The 22,343-nt window shown below is 40.4% G+C and overlaps 1 protein-coding gene across 1 annotated transcript in view; it reads left to right on the top strand.

Annotated features, from left to right (window-relative positions):
• Positions 1 to 22,343, top strand: part of SEL1L2 (SEL1L2 adaptor subunit of SYVN1 ubiquitin ligase) — a 174,827-nt gene that overhangs the window by 144,606 nt on the left and 7,878 nt on the right. The window contains exons 17-19 of the mRNA XM_056121630.1: positions 4,452 to 4,624; positions 19,404 to 19,532; positions 19,989 to 20,107. Coding sequence (XP_055977605.1) covers positions 4,452 to 4,624; positions 19,404 to 19,532; positions 19,989 to 20,107 — 421 coding nt within the window. The remainder of the gene's footprint in view (positions 1 to 4,451; positions 4,625 to 19,403; positions 19,533 to 19,988; positions 20,108 to 22,343) is intronic.

Raw genomic sequence — 22,343 nt, 5'->3', positions numbered from 1 at the left:
GCCTTGCACACAGCCAACATGGCTGACCCAAGTTTGATTCCTCCGCCCCTCTCGGAAAGCCCAGCAAGCTTCCGAGAGTATCTCACCCGCAGGGCAGAGCCTGGCAAGCTCTCCATGACATATTCGATATGCCAAACACAGTAACAAGTCTCACAATGTTACTGGGCCCGCTCGAGCAAATCGATGAACAACGGGAGGACAGTGATACAGTGAAATAAAAATATAAATACGGGGCTGTAGAGAGTATAACAGGCAGGGTGCTGGCCTTGCACATGACTGACCTGGGTTTAACGCAACACAATGGTCCCCGACCCCACCAGAAGTTATCCTAAGTCAGAGCCAGGAGTAAGTTCTGAACGCCACTGAGTGTAGCCTGAAATCCAAAATATATAGTACATGAATAATAACAATATATAAATATACATAATATAAATCCAAACTCAGAATTTTTATAGCCATTATCCCCTCCTCTTTCTAGTGTTTCCAGGCCCCACTTACAGGCATAACCTGTGAAGTAGAATGTAAGATACCATCGGTGTCAAACACTGGAAAGTGGTATTTGCTTTATAGTCTCTTTCCATTCTTTTTCTAAACTATAAAAAGCAGAATCTTTAAAGCTGTCATTAGGCATTTGAATGTGTGAATAATAATTCTTGCAGTAAGAGAACTATTTTACGTCTAATTTAATTTCCTGAAAACATTTCAGGTTGGGGCCAAATCATATCCCTTTTCAACAAGAAGTGGATGGGTCTAAAATGGTCCTCAGATGATGCTAATATGAAGGAGAGGACAAAATCACAGTGGGGCCTTCTCAGATTCAGATCCAACTGAGCTGGCAACACAGTAACAAGCCTTCCATACAATTTTAGTGAAAAATTTCTTTTTAAAAATATATCCTATATTTTCTGAAATGTAGTAAGGACCTTGTTTGGAGCTATGGTAGATCAGCTTATTTACAGGAAAAGCAAGTTTATTCCAAGCCAAGAAATAATGTGGAAATTGTCCCAAGGAAAGGAAACATTAACACAAGCATACATTAATATTAAACAGATGATATAAAAAAAAAGTCATGTTACTAAAAATAATCATGGATCACAAGAGAGGTCAAGCATGAGTGTCCCAAAAGATCTGGATGCTGAGTGGCTCACTTGAAGTTAGAAAAGTAGGTTCCAACCAGTCACTAAGGATGCTGCTTCTACCAATTGCTGCTTATTAGGAGGGTGCTGAAATCTCAGGACTTGGTCATTAGCCTGTGACTATGGAATGGAAGGGAATATCCCTTGTACTGTCAGTGATCCCCTGGGATCCCATCAGCCTGGCCACAGGGCCCTAATCAGTCTAGTTAATCAGGGTGGAGCTGAAACTCTAGAGAGCAGCTGTGCTTAGTCATTACCTTCCCTTTTTATCAGACCCTCAGGGATCCTGTTTCGTGATCATAAAGCTCAAAAATGTACTTTTGTCCCTTCGTGACTTTGACCCAGAAGGTACCCTGGGATGTATTTAGCTGTATTTAGTAGGGGATGGATGGATGGATGGATTTAGCTCGGGGATCTCTTGCCCATCCAGGCCCCACATCTCCCTGTCCTGAGTAGCATTTTTATAAGATCTTGCCCCCAGCTGCCTTCCTGTTCATTTTTGTTGTTCTTTAGTTTGGGGGCCACACCCAGTGGTGCTCAGGGATGACTCCTGACTCTGTACTCAGGGATCACTCCTGGCAGGGCTTGAGGGACATATGATGTCACAGGGATTGAATCTGGGTCTGCCTGTCTATAATGAAGTACTTCGGGAGAAAATATTAATAACATGCATTGGCAGCTAAATAATTTTGTTAGTTAATGTCAGTCAGAGAAAGCTAAAGATGGCTCATGGTATCACATTTTAACAGAGGATTTTAAGAACTTTAGAACTCAAATTCATTCCAAATGATTTTTAGAAATTGGGCTGGAGAAATAGCACAGCGGGTAGGGCATTTGCCTTGCACGAAGCTGACCCAGGTTCGATTCTTCTGTCCCTCTCGGAGAGCCCGGCAAGCTACCAAGAGTATCTCACCCACATGCAAAGCCTGGCAAGCTACCTGTGACGTATTTGATACGCCTAACACAGTAACAAGAAGTCTCACAATGGAGGCGTTATTGGGCCCGCTTGAGCAAATCGATGAACAACGGGAGAACAGTGCTGCAGTCCAAGTGGAAAGAAAATTTTGGAAGTTGTATAGCCTTTATATAGATACCCTTGAGACCAAAGTATGAGCAATTCTTGCTTTGCTAAAGGAGTCCTGATTGTCAAAGAGTAGTTAGCAGCAGCTGAAAATGTGTATCTGAAATGAGCATTTTCTTATTTTATCAACCAACACTAGTTTTCTAATAAATGGAAACATGAGCTCCAAGGAGAACTTTAATGTCTTTCAAAAATCTAAACAAATAACTTTTTTAAAGAGTAATTTTTTAAATACCCCTAAATATATCCACATGTGCTAGAAAGTAAGATTACTTAACTGGGAGAAAGCATTTTCTAAAAATTTTCCCATCTCTAGTCATTCACTCTATAAATATTTATTAAGTACCATTCTAGATTCTGGAACTAAATCATTGATGAAAAGCTTCAAAGTTCTTGCCCTCCTGGGAGTTAGGGGGGGAAATAAGCTAAACAAATAAGATAACAGTTGCATGTACTGTGAAGAAGATAAAACATAGAGATGAGATATATAACTAATAAATAGTAATGCTTTATATAAGGTAGTTTAAGAAGGCTTTGGGAGAGAAGTAACATTTTCAGTAGGACTGATGAGAAGCAAATTACATTAAGAATTAGAGGGATTTTAAACATACCAATTCTAAAAATGCCAGCAGAAATATTTAAAGAATCTTAATTCAAGATTCTGAGATTAGAATGAGGTTGGGGCATTGAAGGAATATTAAAAAGCTTCAAAGATATGGAGAGAAATTGACATGTGATAAAAACCAGTCAAGGAAGTCAAAAGCAGATAGAATAGGGCATGACTAGTAGGTCAAGGAAGAAGTTTGGAAATTACTCTCTGTGCAAAAGTAAACACTTGGGAGATTTTATACAGATTAATAACAAGAATTTATTTTATATTTTTAGATTATACTACCTATTGTAGGCAAAATAGATTGAAAGGTAAAAGTAAAAGAATGTTTTGGAGGTTATTGTAGTATGCCAGATTTGAATAGGGTGGTGGAAGTTTTAGAGAAAAAGGTTATGTTTTAGAGGTAGAAACAATAGAACTTACTGAAGTTGTTGATAATTCAATGGCACGGAAGCCTGAGAAAAATAATTAGGTGTAATTTTCCTAGACTTATGGCCTAAATGATAGTGCTTGCATTGAGATTAAAAAAAATAATTCTGTTTCGTGTGTTTGGGGGGAGGGTGTAGATAGTAGGAATTTATGATAAGTATCTTAATTAGATGTTTGAAATCCAATTGGGGAAGTCTAGAAAGAAAATGGAGAGTTTAGGACTTAGATAGAGAAGGACTATACATATAAACAGGAATAACAAACACCAAGATTGCTGTGGATCTAGATATGATCACCTGAAGAAAGATTTAAGACCAGAGAGTAGTAGAGAGAAGAGGGGAAAGGATAAGAGAAATGGGAAGAAAACTAAGGAGAGATGAAAAGGTGTGGGGGGATCAAATAACCATGTGCTTGATCTTTCAACAATTAAAAGTTGGACAGAGAAGGCATTAGGAAAGAGTTTGAAAAAAGCCTATGAGGCCAAAGGGAAATAAAAACAATGTTGTGATATCAAAGAGAAGGAAGTTCTTTGGCAGACTTGTCAGAATAATTCCAAGTATGACTTAGGGATCCAGTAAGAAAAAGACAGAGCAGCGATCAATGAATTTGCTGCTGAGAAAATAGAGACTACTTTAGAAGTGGCCATTTTTGGAAGAGCAGGACAGAAGTCAGATTGGGGTGATTGAGAGTAGGACACAAAGCTTGGAGAGGGTGAGTGTAGAACACAGTTTTGAAATGACTCTGAAGGAAACAGAAGGGCACTAACAGGGGGTTTCTCTGTGAGAAAAAATAAGGTAAAAAATTCATTTTTCTTCATAAAAAGATATCAAAACATGTTTGAATGACTGATGGGATTGATCTAGGAAAGAGAGAAGCCTGAAGTATAGGAAAATAAAGATTCAGGAATAAAACCTGAGAACAGGAAGGGTCAGATCCAGTTTGCAAGAGTTGACCTACCTTCAAAAAATAAATTAAAGGGTAAAATTCATTATTTTTATTCTTGAAGAATTTTTTACTATGGGAATTATTCTACAATGAAGACAGATTATAGTATTGAGTATAATATTTTTTATTTCATAAAGTCTAATACTGATTCTGGGCATTATATTTTTCTTATATACGTATCATTGGGTTTGGTTACTAGGAACTGTACACGAATCATTTGTTTTTATTCTCTTTGTAATATTTCTATCAGGCAATGTATTTGCTAGAGTGAAAATTGGAGATTACTATTACTATGGCTATGGGACGAAGCAAAACTATCAGACGGCAGTCACACATTACAGCATTGCAGCCGACAAATACCACAGTGCACAAGCCATGTTCAATCTGGCCTATATGTATGAACACGGTTTAGGTATTGCCAAGGTAATTGTGCTGGTAGTAATCCAAACATCCTAATGATGGCTGTATGGAAAGGGGAAACTTGTAACTGTTTTAGCTTTCATTGACATCATCATTGTAGAGGAAGGATGGGAAAGAATCTACCATGTGTTTATTCCCTCCCATAAACTTTTACCATTGACATATTACTTTCTCTACCATGAACTCTATGAAATGGAAATAATTTTCTCCATTTTCTTGTACAAGGACATAACCAACAAATAGAATAAATCTGTGTAAGCCAATTTGATTCACAAATTCAGATTCTCACTAGCAGTGCTAGTGGGCTCTGTCTCTCCTTTCATCTCAAGGCCATTTGCCAAATTTTAATTTCCACTGACTCCAAAACTCTCGATGAATAGGAAAAAGTGGTTATGAGGTCTGAGATAAATACTGAGGTGACATTAATCCAGGAATGTCTTAAGAAACACTCATTGTTGGGGCTGGAGCCATAGCACAATGGGTAGGGTGTTTGCCTTGCATGCGGCCAACTCGGGTTTGATTCCCAGCATCCCATATGGTGCCTTGAGTACCACCAAGGAGTAATTCCTGAGTGCATGAGCCAGGAGTGACCTAGCTGTGTGCAATGCAAGGTGTGACCTGTGCAATGCAAAGTGTGACCCAAAAAGCAAAAAAAAAAAAATACTCATTGTTTACATTGCTGAAATGTTGAGCATCCTAGGTAGGTCCAAGATGATGGCTTTCCATTCTTCAAAGACTAATACCTGACTTGAGATGAGCCATGTTCATTATGAAGAAATGCTAACACTGAAAGGACGTGTGTGTGTGTGTGTGTGTGCTTTTTTATGTAGGAGTACTGCTATTTATTCAGCCACTGATTAGGCTGATTGAATTGTGCATGAACTCCACGTGTGTGTACATTTTATACTTAGATAGGTAAATGTGAAAAAAAAGATGCCGTTGGAGTCTGATTATCAATAATGACAATATTGATCAGGCATTATCATTAGGTGATATGTGTACTGTGTCCTTAAAATACCATCATTTAATGAGATACATACCATAATTGTCTTCAATGTGTGCATAAGAAAACAGAAATGTTGGGGGTGGAGCAATACTACAGCAGGTAGGGCATTTGCCTTGCACATAGACAACCCGGGTTAGATCCTGGAGATCCCATATGGTCCCCCACTCTTATAGTTGTAAAGTCAGAATTTCTACTCAGGTCTGTCTTGGTCCCATGCTTTTTTGGGAAATACTAGAGCCTGCATTAAATCATTCTTAGTGCTCAAGCATATAGTTCATTTCAATTTTTATATTCCTGGATAGATTTCAAGAGCCAAAACATGAAGATATCATTGGTTCACTTCTTTTTTACAGTTGTGCAAATAATTGAGAATTACTTGTAGGGAATACCGTACTAATACTTGCTAATGGTGCACAATGCAATCAGGGGTAATCTATGTCTTTCTGTGATTTATTGCCTGCTTTTGTGAAAATCTTTTGGAAGGAGGGGGACACACCTGGCAATACTCAGGGATTACTTCTGACTCTGTCCTCAAGGTTCATACTTGGTGGTGCTCAGGAGACCATATGGGGTGCTAGGCGTCAAACATGGGTCTGGAAGCACCCTACCCACTGTCCTATGGCTCAGGCACCTAGCCCTAGAATCTTAGGTCACTGTCACTTGCCGAGCTCTCTGAGAGGTATGGAGGAATTGAACTCTGGTCAGCTGTGTTGGCCATGTACAAGGCAAACGCCCTACCTGCTGTGCTATCACTCCAGCCCAGAATCTTAAATGGGAAAAAAATTCAAAAATACAAATCCAATTCTTTTATAGTCTATTCCTAGCAGGAGGAAGCATCCTGTGTTTCTAAGTTTATGGGGAAAATGAGAATGGGACGGGATGGAAAGGAAATTGGATGATTCTTTTGATGTCTCTTAGCTACATGCTGCTCCTTTCCAACCACACCCATGTCCATTTGTGAAACAACAGAACCTGCCTAGCCCTGAGCTTTGAGGATTTAAAACACAATCAGCTTTGTGAAAGTGCTCTATAATCAAGCCATGTGTGGAATGACTATTATGAACATCAGAAGAGAATTTGAGCTAAGTGAAACTAGAAGACAAAGCTTTTGTGCATTCTTTATGCAAAAACATAATAATGGTAAGAAGAGCACTGCATACATTAACAATAAAAGTGACCCCACCCATTAAATGAAAATGTGATTTAAAGAAGGGCTAAAAGCTCCAGTTCACCTCTGACATAGAGGCCAAATTTGGCTTTGCGTCCTTGGGAGTATGGAGGATTACCCTCTCAGAGGGACAGGGGCCAAGGCAAGAGAAGATAACTGTCCTGCCAGAGCACAGATGATGAACCATCAGAGGGTTTGGTCCTTCTCCTTGGAGTCACCCCTGAGCTCTGTCCTAGCCACTTTCTTCACAAAGTCAAATAGATGTTGGACAGATACACATTTCATGTTTAGGAAAGACTTTGAAGTTTCTCTCTAGTGTGCATTTCTGTTCTATCCTCACAGATTTTATAGGATTTTATTCCTATAAAATCATGGGTCAAAAAAAAAACCAAAAAAAAATCATGGGTCATTTATCGTGGATCAGTCTCTTGCGGTCACACTATTGCTTTTCTACAGAAAGGAGCAACATACACAAAGCTGACGGATGGCACTTAATATCAGACCTAGTCATGGGATTTTAGATTTCATTAATTAGGGTTCATTACTCTTTGTCTTTATTAATTTCTTTCAGTTAGCAATTAGCAAAATAATCTAGCACCCAGGGGCAAAGTGGGTTTTTTTATTATTAATTTTGCTACCTCAAAGACAAATTAACAAAGAGAATACTACCTTTTCTAATTCTTAAAGTGAATCTGCAGATAATTAAGTTTAAAGCTTGTTCCAAGGATGGTTAATAAAAACAAAACGATTAGGAAAAAAAGGTTTCACTGCACTTAATTCATTGAATAATTAAGCATTTCTTCAATCCCCTTATTAGCTAATCCTCATGTAAACCAGAGGGAAAGGTGAATATGATATCATTACCAGGATTTCTCTACAAATCAAAAAAGGTATGGTGTGGGGGCTGGAGTGATAGCACAGCAATAGGGCGTTTGCCTTGCATGTGGCCGACCTGGGTTTGATTCCCAGCATCCCATATTGTCCTCTGAGCAGCACCACGAATAATTACTGAGTGCAGAGCCAGGAGCAATCCCTGTACATCACCAGGTATGACCCCCCTCCCAAAAAAAACACAAAAGGTATGGTGTGGAATTAGATTTTCTAAACCCTGTTGTATCAAGCCTTCCAGGAAAATACAGTAAGATTTAAAAAAAAAAATTAACTCCTATTATATTGATGTAGAAACAAAAGAGAGGACCAGGGAGATGGTGCAGGCAGGCAGATGCGTACCTTTGCCCTCTGTATGCCCCCTACCCAGCCAAACTGTCGGAAACTCACTGCCATAGCAAGCACCATCACTCAAACCCCGGAAGTAGCTAGGAATGGCCCCTATTTTTAAAACTGGGTCAGTGTCATTCTTGTCTTTAGGAAAGCAGATTGGGACTTGGGTGATGAAGGGGAGTCATTTTAATGTCTTCACTAAGAAGCATCTTATTGTCCAATTTCTGACTTCAGATTAAGTTCAATGAGCTCTTTGGCTTAAACTACAAAACAGAACTGTCTGTACTGTTGTTCAGGGAACACAAAATAATACCGGGCAGAAAACTGGGAAAGGATGTGATCTAATTTATATGCATAAGCCATATATTCATAGATTACTATGAAACATTTCAGAAATGTGACATGAACAAAACCCATTTCTCCATTTCTCATGCCCTCCTGACCACTCCTTCTGTCTGTATCCTGATAGAGGCTTGAATTACTGTTCATAAAGTGTGTAAAGGCTTCTCACAGATTCTCAGAACTACACTCCAGCGTTCTTCCACATAAATCTGGGGCAGAGAGCTTTGCCCACCAAAGATTTGTAATCTCCAGTATACTGAAGTGATAGTACAGCAGGTAGGGTTCTTGCCTTACAATATCAACCCAGGCTTGATCCCTGACACCCCATTTGGGCCCCTGAAATCCTTCCAGGACTAATCCCTGAATGCAGAGCCAAGAGTAAGCCCAGAACACTGACAGGTGTGACCTCAAACAAAAAAAATTGTAAACCTCAATTTAAAGAGCAAACTTGCTGCTTGGATCTGTCTGCATTTCCTAATTCACTTCTTACGCATATGACCAATTCTCACCAAAGGAATAGAAGTTTAAGGAAAGAATGAAATTTCTTATCTAAGCCATAAAGTAGATGGAGCTTTCCCTGGTCCCTTCCTCTTCTACTGGCAGAATACAAAAGACACAGAGATTCTAGAAGCTGTCAAAAATCATCTGGTAATTGGGATTTGGATCTCCCAATTACATGTGAAAAAAATTTACCATAAACCAGGAATTCCACACTAGAATATCAGAAGTCACTGAAATGTAAGAGTTTATTTGTAACAGATATTAACATTATCTTACCTAATACAGATAGTAATTACTCATTTAATTATTTTGGTTTGGGGGCCATACCCAGTGGTGGTCAGGGCTTATTCCTAGTTCTGTATCCAGCAATACAGAGTGATATATGGTGCCAGGGATTGAACTAGACCACATGCACAGCAAAGGCCCTACACACTGTATTATTTCTCTGACCCCAACAAAGTTATTCTTGATAAAGGATAACTTCTGGTGCTATTAATTCTCCACTTTCCCTATCCACCATACACACACACACACACACACACACACACACACACACACACACACTCACGTACACATGCACCAAAAAAGCAAAAAATAAATAAAATTAAAAATCTTACTCACATTTTATTACCTAATGAAGGTAACAATTTTTCCCTGACACTCAGAATTTTTCTTAACTTAACCTATTTTGATAGTAATTGTGTACTTTGCCGTGTTTACTTCACTCCTCCAGTGCTGCATGGATACAGAGAGAAAAGGACTCTCACTCATTATTGGTGGGAATGCCAAGTGGTCCAGCCTTGTTGAAAAACAATATGGGCATTCCTCAAAAAAACTAGATATTGAGCTTCCAAATGACTCAGCAATTTCATTTCTGGAAAAATACCCCGAGGGTCTAAAAACATATTGCAGAAGCATACTGCACTTGTATGCTCAATGCAGTGCTGTTCACAATAGCCAGAATCTGAAAACCCAAATGCCCAAGAACAGATATCAGGATAAAGAAACTATGGTACATCTACACAATGGAATACTATTTAGCCACCAGAAAAAAATAAAGTCATGAAATTTTCTTATAAATAGATAAACATGGAAAGTATCATGCTGAATGAAATGAGTCAGAAGGAGAGGAACAGATATAGAATGATTGCACTCTTGTGGGTAATAAAAATCATAGTAGCACTGTAGCACTGCCCGCCCATTGTTCATCAATTTGCTTGAGCGGGTTCCGGTAACATCTCCATTGTGAGAATTGTTGTTACTGTTTTTGGCATATCAAACATGCCACAGGGAGTTTGCCACGCTCTGCCCTGTGGGCGGGATACTCTCTGTAACTTGCTGGGCTCTCCGAGAAGGACGGGGGATTCAAACCTGGATCAGCCACGTGCAAGGCAAACGCCGTACCCACTGTGCATAGGAGACTAATGCCCCAGGACAGTAGTAACAAAGACCAGGAAGACTGGCCTATGGTTGAAAGTGCTACAAGTGGTGGAGTGGGAGGACAGTTAGGATAGAGAAGTCCACTATGTCAGTGATAGCTGGAAATGATCACTCTGGACAAAAACTGAGTACTGCGAGTAGGTAAAGGGATGAACATGATAACCTTTCAGTGCCTTTATTGCAAACTATAAAAGAAAGAGAAAGAGAATGAGAGAAAGAGAAAAAAAAGTGCCTGCTACAGAGGCAGATGGAGTTGGGGGGGTTGACGTGGTGGGTGGGAAACTGGGAAAGTTGGTGCTGGGAAATGTATATTGGTGAAGAGAAGGACTTGGGAACAGTGTATGCTTGAAGCCCAATTGTGAACAACTTTGTAACTGTGTATCTCATGGTGATATAAAAAAAAAGTTTGAGAAAAATGAGAACTCTCTTAGAGTTCTATTATAAAACGTTTTTGTGAAATGGAGTATAAAATACATGAAAATCTTTTTAAATTGAAGAAAACATGGGTCTTGTAACAAGTAGAAAATTTATTCTAAATTAAGATAAAAGGTAAATGAAAATGAGTGTCAAATATATGTAGCTAAAACTATTTAAAAATAGACATTTGGATCCTGCAGAGAAAATAAAACTATCCACTGGATAACATATAAATACACCTATCAAAATTAATAGTAAAGCATGAAACGTTTTTATTTCTCATTTGTCTTGTCTGACCATCTTTGGAGTGTTAGAAGTAAAGCTTTAAACAGCAGCCTAGAATAGTTTTTTGGAAAGGATCACTGCCCTCCCGTTGTTCATTGATTTTCTCGAGCGGGCCCAGTAATGTCACCATTGTGAGACTTGTTATTGTGTTTGGCATAAGGAAAGGATAAGTTTAAGCTAAATATTTTATTAGTTTATTTTGTTGGGTATCCCAAGTAGTATTCAAGAGACATGGGGACCATCCCAGCTCTCGGCCAACCAGGCCAGTGATTCAATGTGAGGGCCCTCAGGGTACTGAGCTGATAGAGCCATGCAGTGCTAGGGATTACCGGGGCCACCCTGAATCAAGGGTCTCAGGGATGCATCTAGTAATGCTTGGAGGATCATGTGATACCAGGAGCAAACCAGGGTCAGCTGCACTCAAGGAAAGTGGCTGAACTGCTTCACTAACTCTATGGCTCCAAAGTTTGATATTTTAGGAGCTGGAGAGATAATAAAGTGGGCAGAGCACATGCTTTGCATGTGACCAACCCGGGTTTGGTCCCTGGCACCCCTGGCACAGCAATGCCAGGAGAGATCCCCAAGGGCAGAGGAGCCAGGAATAAGCCCTGAGCACTGCCAGTTGTAATCAAAGCCAAACAAAACTGAAGTTAGATATTTTACATGATGCTCTCAAAAATATGACAGGAGAGAAAATACATGACTTATAAATGGTTATAACCTGTTTTGAAATATACTTCAATTTTCATTTCATTTTCATTTCATCATCCTGTTAATCGTCGATTGCCTCGAGCAGGCCCCAGTAACGTCTCTTTCATCCTAGCACTGAGATTATATTCACGGCTCTTTAGGAGAATGAGACCCATCATTGTTACTGGTATTTGGCATATTTGGTAGGCCACGGGGAGTTTGCCAGACTCTGCCCTGTGGGCAGGCTACATTCAAAAGCCTGCAAGTTTGTCCAAAGTAGGAATGAGATAATAAGATGTCATAAAGAAAAGTTCTGATAAGATGTCGCGCGGCCGCGAATGCGGCCGCGCGGTTCCGGGATCTGGATTTTATAGTCTCTGAGTCTTGGCCGCTGATGGGATTACACGGCGCCAGGGGGCCAGGTGGTGGGTGTGACCCCCGCCTACTGGAATTTGGAGGATCAATAATGTAATGAAATAATCAGGAATGTGTGGAAATATTTTGTGTGTAGATTTATTTGTTACAAAACAAATGAACAAATAAAAACCCTCTGAACAACTAAAATAGAAGGCTTTTTAAAATTAATTTTTATTAGTGAAACACCATGAGGTACAGTTGTAGATCTACAAATTTTTGTGCTTGGGTTTCGACTATACAATGATCAAATACCCATCCCTCCACCAGTGCTCATTTTCCACCACCATGGATCCCAGTATCCCTCCCACCCTCCATCCCCCTCATCCCACCCTGCCTCTGTGGCAGGGCATTCCCTTTTGTTCTCTCTCTCCTTTTAGGTGTTGTGGTCTGCAAGAGAGGCATTGAGTAGCAATCATGTTTGGTCCTTAGTCTACTTTCAACATGTATCTCCCATCCTGGGAGGATCCTCCAAATACCCTTTATTTGGTGCTCCCTTCTCTATCTGAGAAGACATTTTAAGTAAACTCCTTATAGTGACGTACAATTCTATTATGTATTTCATGGCCTAGTTGGTTTAGTGAGAAAGCTAGGCACAGACTATATGGATTTGAAACTGTTATAAGTTATATGAATTTGAGTAAGTGAGATAACGTCTCTGTACCCTATCTTCTTTATCTTTAAAATGTAGTAAATTATATGTCCTTTGAAAACTGTCATGAGGGTGCTGGAGCCATAATACAGTGGGTGTTTGCCTTGCACACGGCGAAACCAAGTTCGATCCCCAGCATCCCATATGGTCCCCCAGGCACCGCCAGGAGTAATTCCTGAGTGCAGAGCCAGGAGTAATCCCTGTGCATCCCTGTGTGTGACTCAAAAAGCAAAAAAAATTAAACTAAAAAAAATTGTCATGAATTTTTAAGTAAATGGCATTAATGATTATCTTTGTTTTTAATGAAGTAAATATTTAATATGTTAGCCATCATTATGAAATACTATGCAACCATTGAATGTAAAAGTATTATAGAAGAAAGGAATTTCCTAGAACATGGTATATTGTTTGAAATACATTTTTTCGTTAAAAAAGTAAAAAATTATGCAAAACAAAAATTTTCTAAAAGTATATAGGCATAAATGTATATTAAGTGCCAGAGTGCTAGGGCCAGAAAGATAATATAGTGGAAAAATCACTTGTCTTGCATATGGCCAAACCAGATTCAAACCCCAGGACCCCTAAGCCCTGCTAGCAATGTTCTTTCAGCACTAAGCCAAGAGTTAAGTTTCGAGCACAGTCAGTGTAACCCAATTCCTCCAAATGCTGAAGTGCTAGAAAGATGTATATCACTTATCACTTAATCACTTAATCCCCGTTATTCATCGATTTATTCGAGCGGGTGCCAGTAACGTCTCCATTCATCCCGGTTGCGTGCTAGCGTAGCCCAATGGTATCTGTTCGTTTTAGGAACATGTAGAGCCTCAAACCGATCATTTAGGGTCTTGACGAAGAAGTCTGACCATCTTATAGGTGGCCGTCCACGTGATCTTTTGATGTCTCGTGGAATCCAATCAGTAATGGCTCTAGTCCAGCGGTTGTCTGTAAACCTCATTACGTGTCCAGCCCATCTGATTTTTGATGTCTTGGCAAATGAGATAGCGTCCCTGATTCTTGAGCGTTGACGAAGATCAGAACTCCGGATTCTATCTCTCATTTGAGTGAATCGTGATATTCCAAGCATAGTTCTTTCGATTCCTCTTTGAGAGACCCGAATAGCGTTCTCATCCTGTTTTCGTAGGGTCCAGGTCTCTGAGGCATATGTTAATGCAGGAAGAATAGTGGAATCAAAGAGATGTGCTCGTAGCTGGAGGTTCTTTGTCCTTTTAGTTATTTCTTCAATGCTCTTGAAGGCATTCCAAGCCGCTCTCTTCCTCCTGCGCAACTCAGGTGCCAGGTCATTCATCATGTTGATTTCTCGACCTAGGTATATATAACTGTTGCATTCAGAGATGGTGGTTCCGTTGAGAGCGAATGGAGCATCGGGAACAAGGCTGTTTCTCATAAACATTGTCTTCGTAAGATTCAGCTGTAGTCCTACCTTTCCACACTCACGGTCAAAGTCGGCCAGCATTTGTGCCGCTTGGCTGATGTTTGGTGTTATTAGAACGATGTCATCAGCAAAGCGGAGGTGGTGTAGTTGCCGACCATCTATCTTCACTCCCATGTTTTCCCATTCCAGTCGTCGCATGATGTTCTCGAGGGTGGCACTGAAGAGTTTTGGTGAAATGGTATCACCCTGCCGAACCCCTCTCTTGATATGGATGATTACATCTTTGTAGAATGGTGAGATCTTGGTAGTGAATCCGCAATAGAGCTCACGAAGGATCCTGATGTATTGAGTTTGTACGCCCTGATTGGCTAGGGCTTCCATGACCACTTCCGTCTCAACAGAATCAAAGGCCTTCTTTAAATCAATGAACGTTAGACAGAGCGGCATCTTGAACTCCCGAGATACCTCAATGAGCTTGGTTATTGTGTGGATATGGTCAATGGTACTGAATCCTTTTCGGAATCCAGCTTGTTCACATGGTTGTCCTTCATCTAGTGTTCTGCTAATCCTATTCAGGATGACTCGAGTGAATAGTTTGTAGATGACAGACAATAGGCAGATTGGGCGATAGTTGCCAATGTCGTGGATGTCTCCTTTCTTGTATAGTAGTACAGTCTTGCTGGTTTTCCATTGGGATGGAACCTTGCATTCAGACAGGTAGCGTGTGAAGAGTCGAGCCAATGTATTGATGAGTACTGATGGTAAGTTCTTCAGGTGTTCAGGTCTGATCTTGTCTGGGCCAGGTGCTTTTTGTTTCTTTACCGACGAGATGGCATGTTGGATTTCGGAAGGGAGAACATTGGGAACGACATATCCATCATGTGGTATGTGGTATGTGGGCAAGTGGATGTGGCTATTAAAGAGATCTGAGTAGAAGTCATGAATAATCTTCTCCATTGCCCTTCTGGAAGATGTGATAGATCCATCATGATGTCGGAGGGCAGTCATCTTGGTTTTGTAGTTGGTGAAGGACAGGCGGGCATTACGAATGTTTTTCCCAGCTTCTGCTGCATCTACCAGTACTGCTGCTCTCCTGTTTTTGAGGTCATCCTTGATGGCTTTTCTGCACTGTTTTGCCAGTTCGGACGTTTGCTTGTGGTTGCCTGAGGCATGTGCCAAGCCACGTTGGCGAATAAGTTCAAGAGTGTTCGAAGAAAGACGGTTTTTTGTGGTTATCTCTCTCTTGGCATTCCTTGCACAATCATGGAGGTGCTGAATCATTCGATCGTATTCCTCATCAATGTTGTCAATGACGGCATCTTCCCATGTTGCCGCAACAGAGCCAAAGAGTTCCCAGTTGGTGGTTGTTCTGGGAGTCCTCTTCTTAAACCTTGCATTCTTTTCTCCTCGTTCTGTGAGGTAGAATTTTGCACGAAGAAGACGGTGGTCTGATCCCGTTTGGAATTTTGGGACAACAGCAACATCGGTTAGGCAAAACCGCCGATTGAATATGATGTGGTCTATTTCATTGTGGAACCGTCCATCGGGAGACTCCCATGTCCAACGTTTAGATTCAGCCTTTTGGAATTGTGAGTTACCATGGAAGGTTTTGGTTGACATGATGAACTCAGACAGTCTGTCACCCTGTTCGTTCCATTCCAGGCCATGGGTTCCGATGTGGAGTTCATCGACTGATCTTCTTGGTCCTATCTTGGCATTAAAATCACCGACAATGATCTTGTAGAAGGTGTGATCTTCTTTATAGAATTTCTCCAGCTCCATGTAGAATTTCTCAGTTTCTTTTTCACCATAACTGGATGTTGGTGCATAGACAACAAAGATAGAAACTGCCGGTAGTGAGCCACATTTATTCAAGTGTAATCGTCCGATTCGGGTTGTTAGGCATTCAAATGAATCAATGCTTGTGACTAAGTTTGTGTTGACAAGGATACCAACACCACCAACGCCTCTTTTATCACATGTTCCAAGGAACAGTTCTTCTCCAGTGTCGAAAACAGCATGATGGGATTGATGTCTTCTTGTTTCGGTCAGACCAATGATGTCGTACTTGATCTTTCGTGCTTGTACCATAAGGTCTTCAATGGATGCAGCAGATGCCAGCGTACGAGCATTAAAAGTACAGACAATCATTTTTGTTTTTCTGCGTTTTGGCAGCCTATGTCTGCCTTGGTGTTTTATCAGCTTCTCCTTCCATATCCTTCTCGACTCTGCATATTCAGGGTTAGGGAAATGAGATCCATTTATTACTGGATTTGGCATATCAATTTGGTCTATTTGGCATAGACCACGGATAGCTTGCCAGGCTCTACCGTAAAGATGTATATGTTTGTGATTTAATCAGCATTTATTCTGTACAATAAAATTATGGGTGAGATTTTTATTTGCTCATCATTCTGTTTTCAAAGTTTCCCCTAATTAAAATATAGCCGATATTTATAATAAGAAAAAATAAATTATTCATTGAAGTTATTTTTGTCCCAGTATATGAGTTTACTTTTTTAACGCTCAAAGATTTGGGACTAGCATAAACTCTTGTATCATAAAATTGAACAATTCTCATAAAATAAATAACTTATTGCTAGATAATTCTGTTTGGATTATAATCAATTATTATGAGTATTTGAACATTGGTGATATTTTGGCATGCCTAATGTTTTAGAGACTTATTTAAAAAGAGTCCACAGACTAGATTTACTGGATCTGATTAAAAATGAGCCCATATATAAACAACAGAAAATCAAATACAACTGAAAATGAACGAGGAGTACAGTGAACTTATTTAGTGAACACTAGTCATCTTGAAAGCACTTACTAAGAAGAAATTCTTTGGATTTCTCTCAGATGTGGGACTTAAAGATACACAGCAAGGGAGCAACAAAGAACAAAAGGCAGATCAACAGAAAAATTGATCCACACAACAGAGTTGATGATGGGTTTGGGGCTTAAAGGGGCTTAAAGGTGGAGAGACCAGGTACTTGGGAAAGGGAGATGAGGGGTGAGAAGCGAAGGGTATGGTGTTGGAATTATGTGTATGGGAAACCATTATTAATTATATTGTAACTCACAGAACCTCAATCAGCAAAAAAAAGTGAAATTTTTTAATAACATTTTTTAAACAAGGGAATATTTTCTAAATTCTAGCACTTATATTTCTTTTGGGCTGGCGTGATAGCACAGTGGGTGGAGGGTTTGCCTCGTATGTGGCCGACCTGGCAGAACCAGGTTCAATTCCACCGCCCCTCTCTGAGAGCCCGGCAAGCTACCAAGAGTATCTTGCCCGCATGGCAAAGCCTGACAAGCTACCCATGCTGTATTCGACATGCCAAACACAGTAACAAGTCCCACAATGGAGACGTTACTGGCCTGCTCAAGCAAATCAATGAACAATGGGAGGGCAGTGCTACAGTGCTAAATTTCTTTTATATGTGTTGCCCTAATTAGCTAAAGTTTGCAGAAATTCTTTTCTGTGGACCTTTTAAAGAAAGCATTTCAAATTCCATCCTAATCCCACTGAGAACTGTGAGACCTCCCACTTCAATGGGTGCTTCACAGTATGTTTTTATTATATAATAAGCTATTGTACTGTTTCTGCTGAAATAAATGAATAACTATGGCTAAAATAAGAACAAATGGCTGTTATATTGACAAAGTTATCTTACCCTGAACATCCTTTTAAAGTCAGTTTGCCTCTCGCTTGTTGGAGCAGTTTAACTGTTATAATCTGCAAGGTGCTTTTAAATGACCACCCACTGAAGTTGTTGAAGCTAACAGATCGAGATTACAGTTTTTACACATTTTCTCTAGAGTTTTTTCATTTTCTTTTCTTTTAAAATTTTACATATTTTAAGTGAGAAAACATTTCTCTTTCTCTGACATGTGCCATGACACAAAGATTCAGGTAAATTTAAGAAATGATGAGACAAGACATAGTTGTGAGTTGAAACTACCCACGAAATGAACCTCATGGAGGCCTTGAGGATTCACAATGATTGGAGTCCATAAAGGAGGCCTGGGGGTTGGAGAAGATACTGAATGATCATGATTTGTGAAAAGTCTCTCTTCTTTTCCTTTTGTTGAAAATAATCTGCAAGCAACCAAGCAAAATTCAATCCTGGAATTGGTCTAGGGCATTTCAACTTTTAAAGCAATTCTACCTAGCCTTTTCATTACTGTTTGAGAAAACAAAACAAAACCCAAAAATAAGTAAGTAGGTGAAATTCTTTCTACGTACAGGGAATTCTTTAATAGGAAAAAAATCTAAAAAGACTGTTATATGTTATCAAATTCCACCCAAAACCCAAGATAATTTATTCATTGTCTTTATATTATTGAAGTGTATGCACTCAATTCATTAAGCACTGGAAATTCAGGGGTGAACAGGTAGTCTAAGTCCTTATCTATAAGAATCTAAGATATACAAAATTTTAGCTTCAGATATGACAAATTCTATGAATTTTAAATGATTTCCACCCTTTGTATTGTTGCATGTTTGGAAATTGTACTGTAAGTATCTAATATTCTCCTGCCCATATAGTTGGAATCGAATATAAGCCCTAGTCCAAGTTTATCCAAGATAAACTGTAGGTGATCATAAATTCCCACCACTTTTGGTAACAAATCACCACAAACTTAGTATCTTAGAATAGCATACACTCATTATTTCCAGTTCCATAAGTCAGAACTCTAAAGTTTGGGTAATGTGTATGGAATCTCACAACTGAAATCATGACTATGTACCTTGATAGAGGCTGGGGCAAGAATCTGCTTTCAAGCTCTTTCATGTCATTGAGAAAATTCAGTTCTTGTGTTGTCTGACTGCAGATCCCATTTCTTTGCTGACTACGTATATACCACCTCCTTCATTCTTCATGACCCGTCCAGATATCACATGTTGAGTCATTACCATGCATAAGATCTCTGGGTTTTCATGATGCCACATCACTTCTATCTTTCTATTCTGACTTCAGCTCAGAAAAATAAGTGGTTATAGACTCATTGGATTACATTATCTCTATTGGATAATCTAAAATATGCCTTGTCACAAAAGCATATTTTTGATTACATTCATAAAATCCCCTTTACTATGTGGCATAATGTACTCACAGGTTCCTTGGGCACGAATATTTTGGGGGATTATTCTTCCTACAAAAATAAAATTATGCTATTTTCAATGGCTTTGTTTAATTATCCCTTTAAAAAAAACCTGAGTATGAGATGTTCTTCTATTTCTAGGATGTTCACTTGGCCAGGAGGTTATATGATATGGCAGCTCAAACTAGTCCGGATGCTCACATACCTGTATTTTTTGCTCTCATGAAACTGGAAACTGTACACCTGCTCAGAGATATCCTGTTTTTTAATGTAAGTTTGTCTAAAATAGGTTCCATATCTCTGAAAATTCTAGAGTAACTTGGGTGGTGGGTAATGGTGCTGAATAGAATGAGAAGTTTATATTTTTCTCCCTCCCTCCCTCCCTCGCTCCCTCCCTTCCTTCCTCCCTCTCCCTTCCACCTTTCTTCCCTCTCTCCTTACTTTTCTCCTTTTCTTCTTTCTTCCTCCCTTTCACCTTTTCTCCCTCTTTCTCCTTTCCTTCTTCCTTCCTTCTTTCCTTCCTACCTTCCTTCTTTTCCTTCCACCTTTCTTCCCTCTCTCCTTTGTCTCCTTTCCTTCCTCCTTCCTTCCTTCCTTCCTTCCTTCCTTCCTTCCTTCCTTCCTTCCTTCCTTTCCTTCCTTTCTTTCCCTTCCGTCCTTTCTTCCTCTTTTCTTTCTTTTCCTTCATTCTCACTCCTCCTTTCTTGACAAAATGTCTCTTGTCAGCAATTTACAATGAGATGGAAATGGATCCAGTTGGACAACACCCTTGGATCCTACTGGGATTTACTTTTGATTGGCCTCATTGTTGTTCTCCTGATCTTCCTGCTAAGAAACCGCTATTGGTAGGATGTGGCTCACAGAAAACCTGCTGATGGAAGATAGTTCACTCCACAGAAACCTTGCTAAATAAAGAATTTCCTCCTCAAAAAAGTGTGTTGCAGGTTCCTCACATGTGCATGAGAGGAAGATGAGCAAAGCTTTGAACCTATCCTCTCAGAAATCATTTCAGATTTCCAGCTTAGTTGAAATGACCTTCTTAGAGAATGCTGGGAACTGGCCACCAAAGGATAGGAATTTGAATAGGAAAAGAACCAGTTCACCTTCTTGAAAGTCCAATCCAGGAACAGGAAGAGTTAATAAAGTTAATAAAGAGAGATAGTACAGGAGGAAAGTCACTTGCCTTGCATGCAGTTGTGGCACCTGCAAACCCAGTTTAAATCCCTGGCACCACATAAGTTCCCCTAGCACTGCCGGGGTCATTACTGAGCACAGTCATGATAGCCTCTGAGCACCAATGGGTGTGTCCCTCAAAACCAAAATAAATAAATAATTAACAAGTACTTTAAGCAAAAACTTCTTCAAACCCTTTTTTCCTCCACACAATGGAATTGATTCCTATTTTACTGGAAAAGTATCAAGTCGAATTTCTAAAGTTATTTTTAAACAATATATACAGCACAGCAGGTAGGGTGTTTGCCTTGTATGTTGCTGACGTGGCTAGCCAGGTTCGATTCCTCTGCCCCTCTCAGAGAGATCAGCAAGCTACCGAGAGTATCTCACCTGCAAGGCAAAGTCTGGCAAGCTACCCGTGACATATTCAATATGCCAAATACACTAACAAGTGTCACAATGGAGATGTTACTGGGCCCGCTCGAGCAAATCAATGAACAACGGGAAGACAGTGACAGTGACAGGTATATAGCCCTACTAGCCACCACCATTTATTCATGAGCTGATCCATGCCTGAGTATCTAGATTTTCCCTTTTCCCTACATTTTTTTATATATTTTCCTTTTGGGGGGAGGGGGGTTGGGGTCACACCCAGAGGTGCTCAGAAATCACTCCTGGTGGTGCTCTGGGGACCATATGTGGTGATTAGGGGTCAAACCTAGGTCAGTAGCCTGCAAGGAAAGTGCCTTAACCATCACTATTACTCCAGCTGGAGAATTTTCTTTTTTGTTTCTCAAAGGGAGGGCTTCCCAAGTCGTGCTCAGGGGCGCTGGGGGCTCCTCCAACAGGCCATTAGGTTCCATTGAAGGTAGGATGTGGCACTGCTCGGGCCCTGGAATGCTGCAGTGCAGGGTCTTTGTGGCAAAGCCAGCAGAGGGTGGGGAGATCTTCAGGTCACAGCCAGTGATTCTGTGGGGCCCATGTGGTCTCTGGGATTGAACTGGAGTCAGGTACATATCTAACCTCTGCTATTTACCCAGCCCCGTGAATGCTTAGAATCTCCTACTCAACCCCTGATGTACTAGAGAACTACGGTTGCAAAGGAACTTATGCCTCATTTACAAACATGCAAGGAAGGAGACGCCATCAAGATCTCAGCCCAGAGCCTCAAGCATAAGGTCCCCACACAGTGATATCTCACAGATGTCTGAAATGTGGGCAGCCCAGAGTGGAGCCAGGAGCCGGTCACAGAGGGGAAAGTGGAAGACAAATTATAGGTGAACCCCAGCTCCAATTCTGGTTGAATAACGAGCTCTTTAGAGGTACAGCTTGTGAAAATAGCTGCAGGCAGGAAAGAAGAGGAGACTTGGTGGTTTGCACAACCGAGTAGAAAGTTGCCTGAAATACAGCAGCACGGGCAACAGGAGCTCATAAATTTCACATCATTGCTCCAAGTAAATGTGAGTCAAGACTGGCTCTTAAAGCATGAGTGATTTGAGGCCTGTGATTCACTGGTGTCCATGAGTCTTTTGGGGCTACCAGTGTACATGGATGGTACCTTAGGTATTTGCCCTCACAACTTATTGTTTTAATAAGATATTTCCTTATTAAGACAATCCATCTCCCCCCACCCCACCCCCCACACACATCTCCAGGGTTCCCCTCCCCCAACAACACGCATAAGCCTGCAAGAAGCCCTATTCTTGGGACTGGAGTTAATGCCCTTGGATTTACATGGCTAATAGCCAGTTCATTTCCCAGACTCTCTTGGTCCCCCAAACTCTTTTGGGGAATGGTCCAGACCACACCCTGAAGGTTACGGGGTTAAACCAAGGCCTGCATGTACAAGGCATATGCGCTATCCTTTGAGCTATATTCCTGGCCTGGCAAAGCCTTTATTCTTTTTCC

Source organism: Sorex fumeus, unplaced genomic scaffold, assembly GCF_029834395.1.
Source record: "Sorex fumeus unplaced genomic scaffold, SorFum_2.1 ptg000044l, whole genome shotgun sequence".
NCBI classification, from domain to species: Eukaryota; Metazoa; Chordata; class Mammalia; order Eulipotyphla; family Soricidae; genus Sorex; species Sorex fumeus.
Note: the sequence above shows the minus strand (reverse complement) of the source record. Positions and strands in the feature narration are given on the sequence as shown.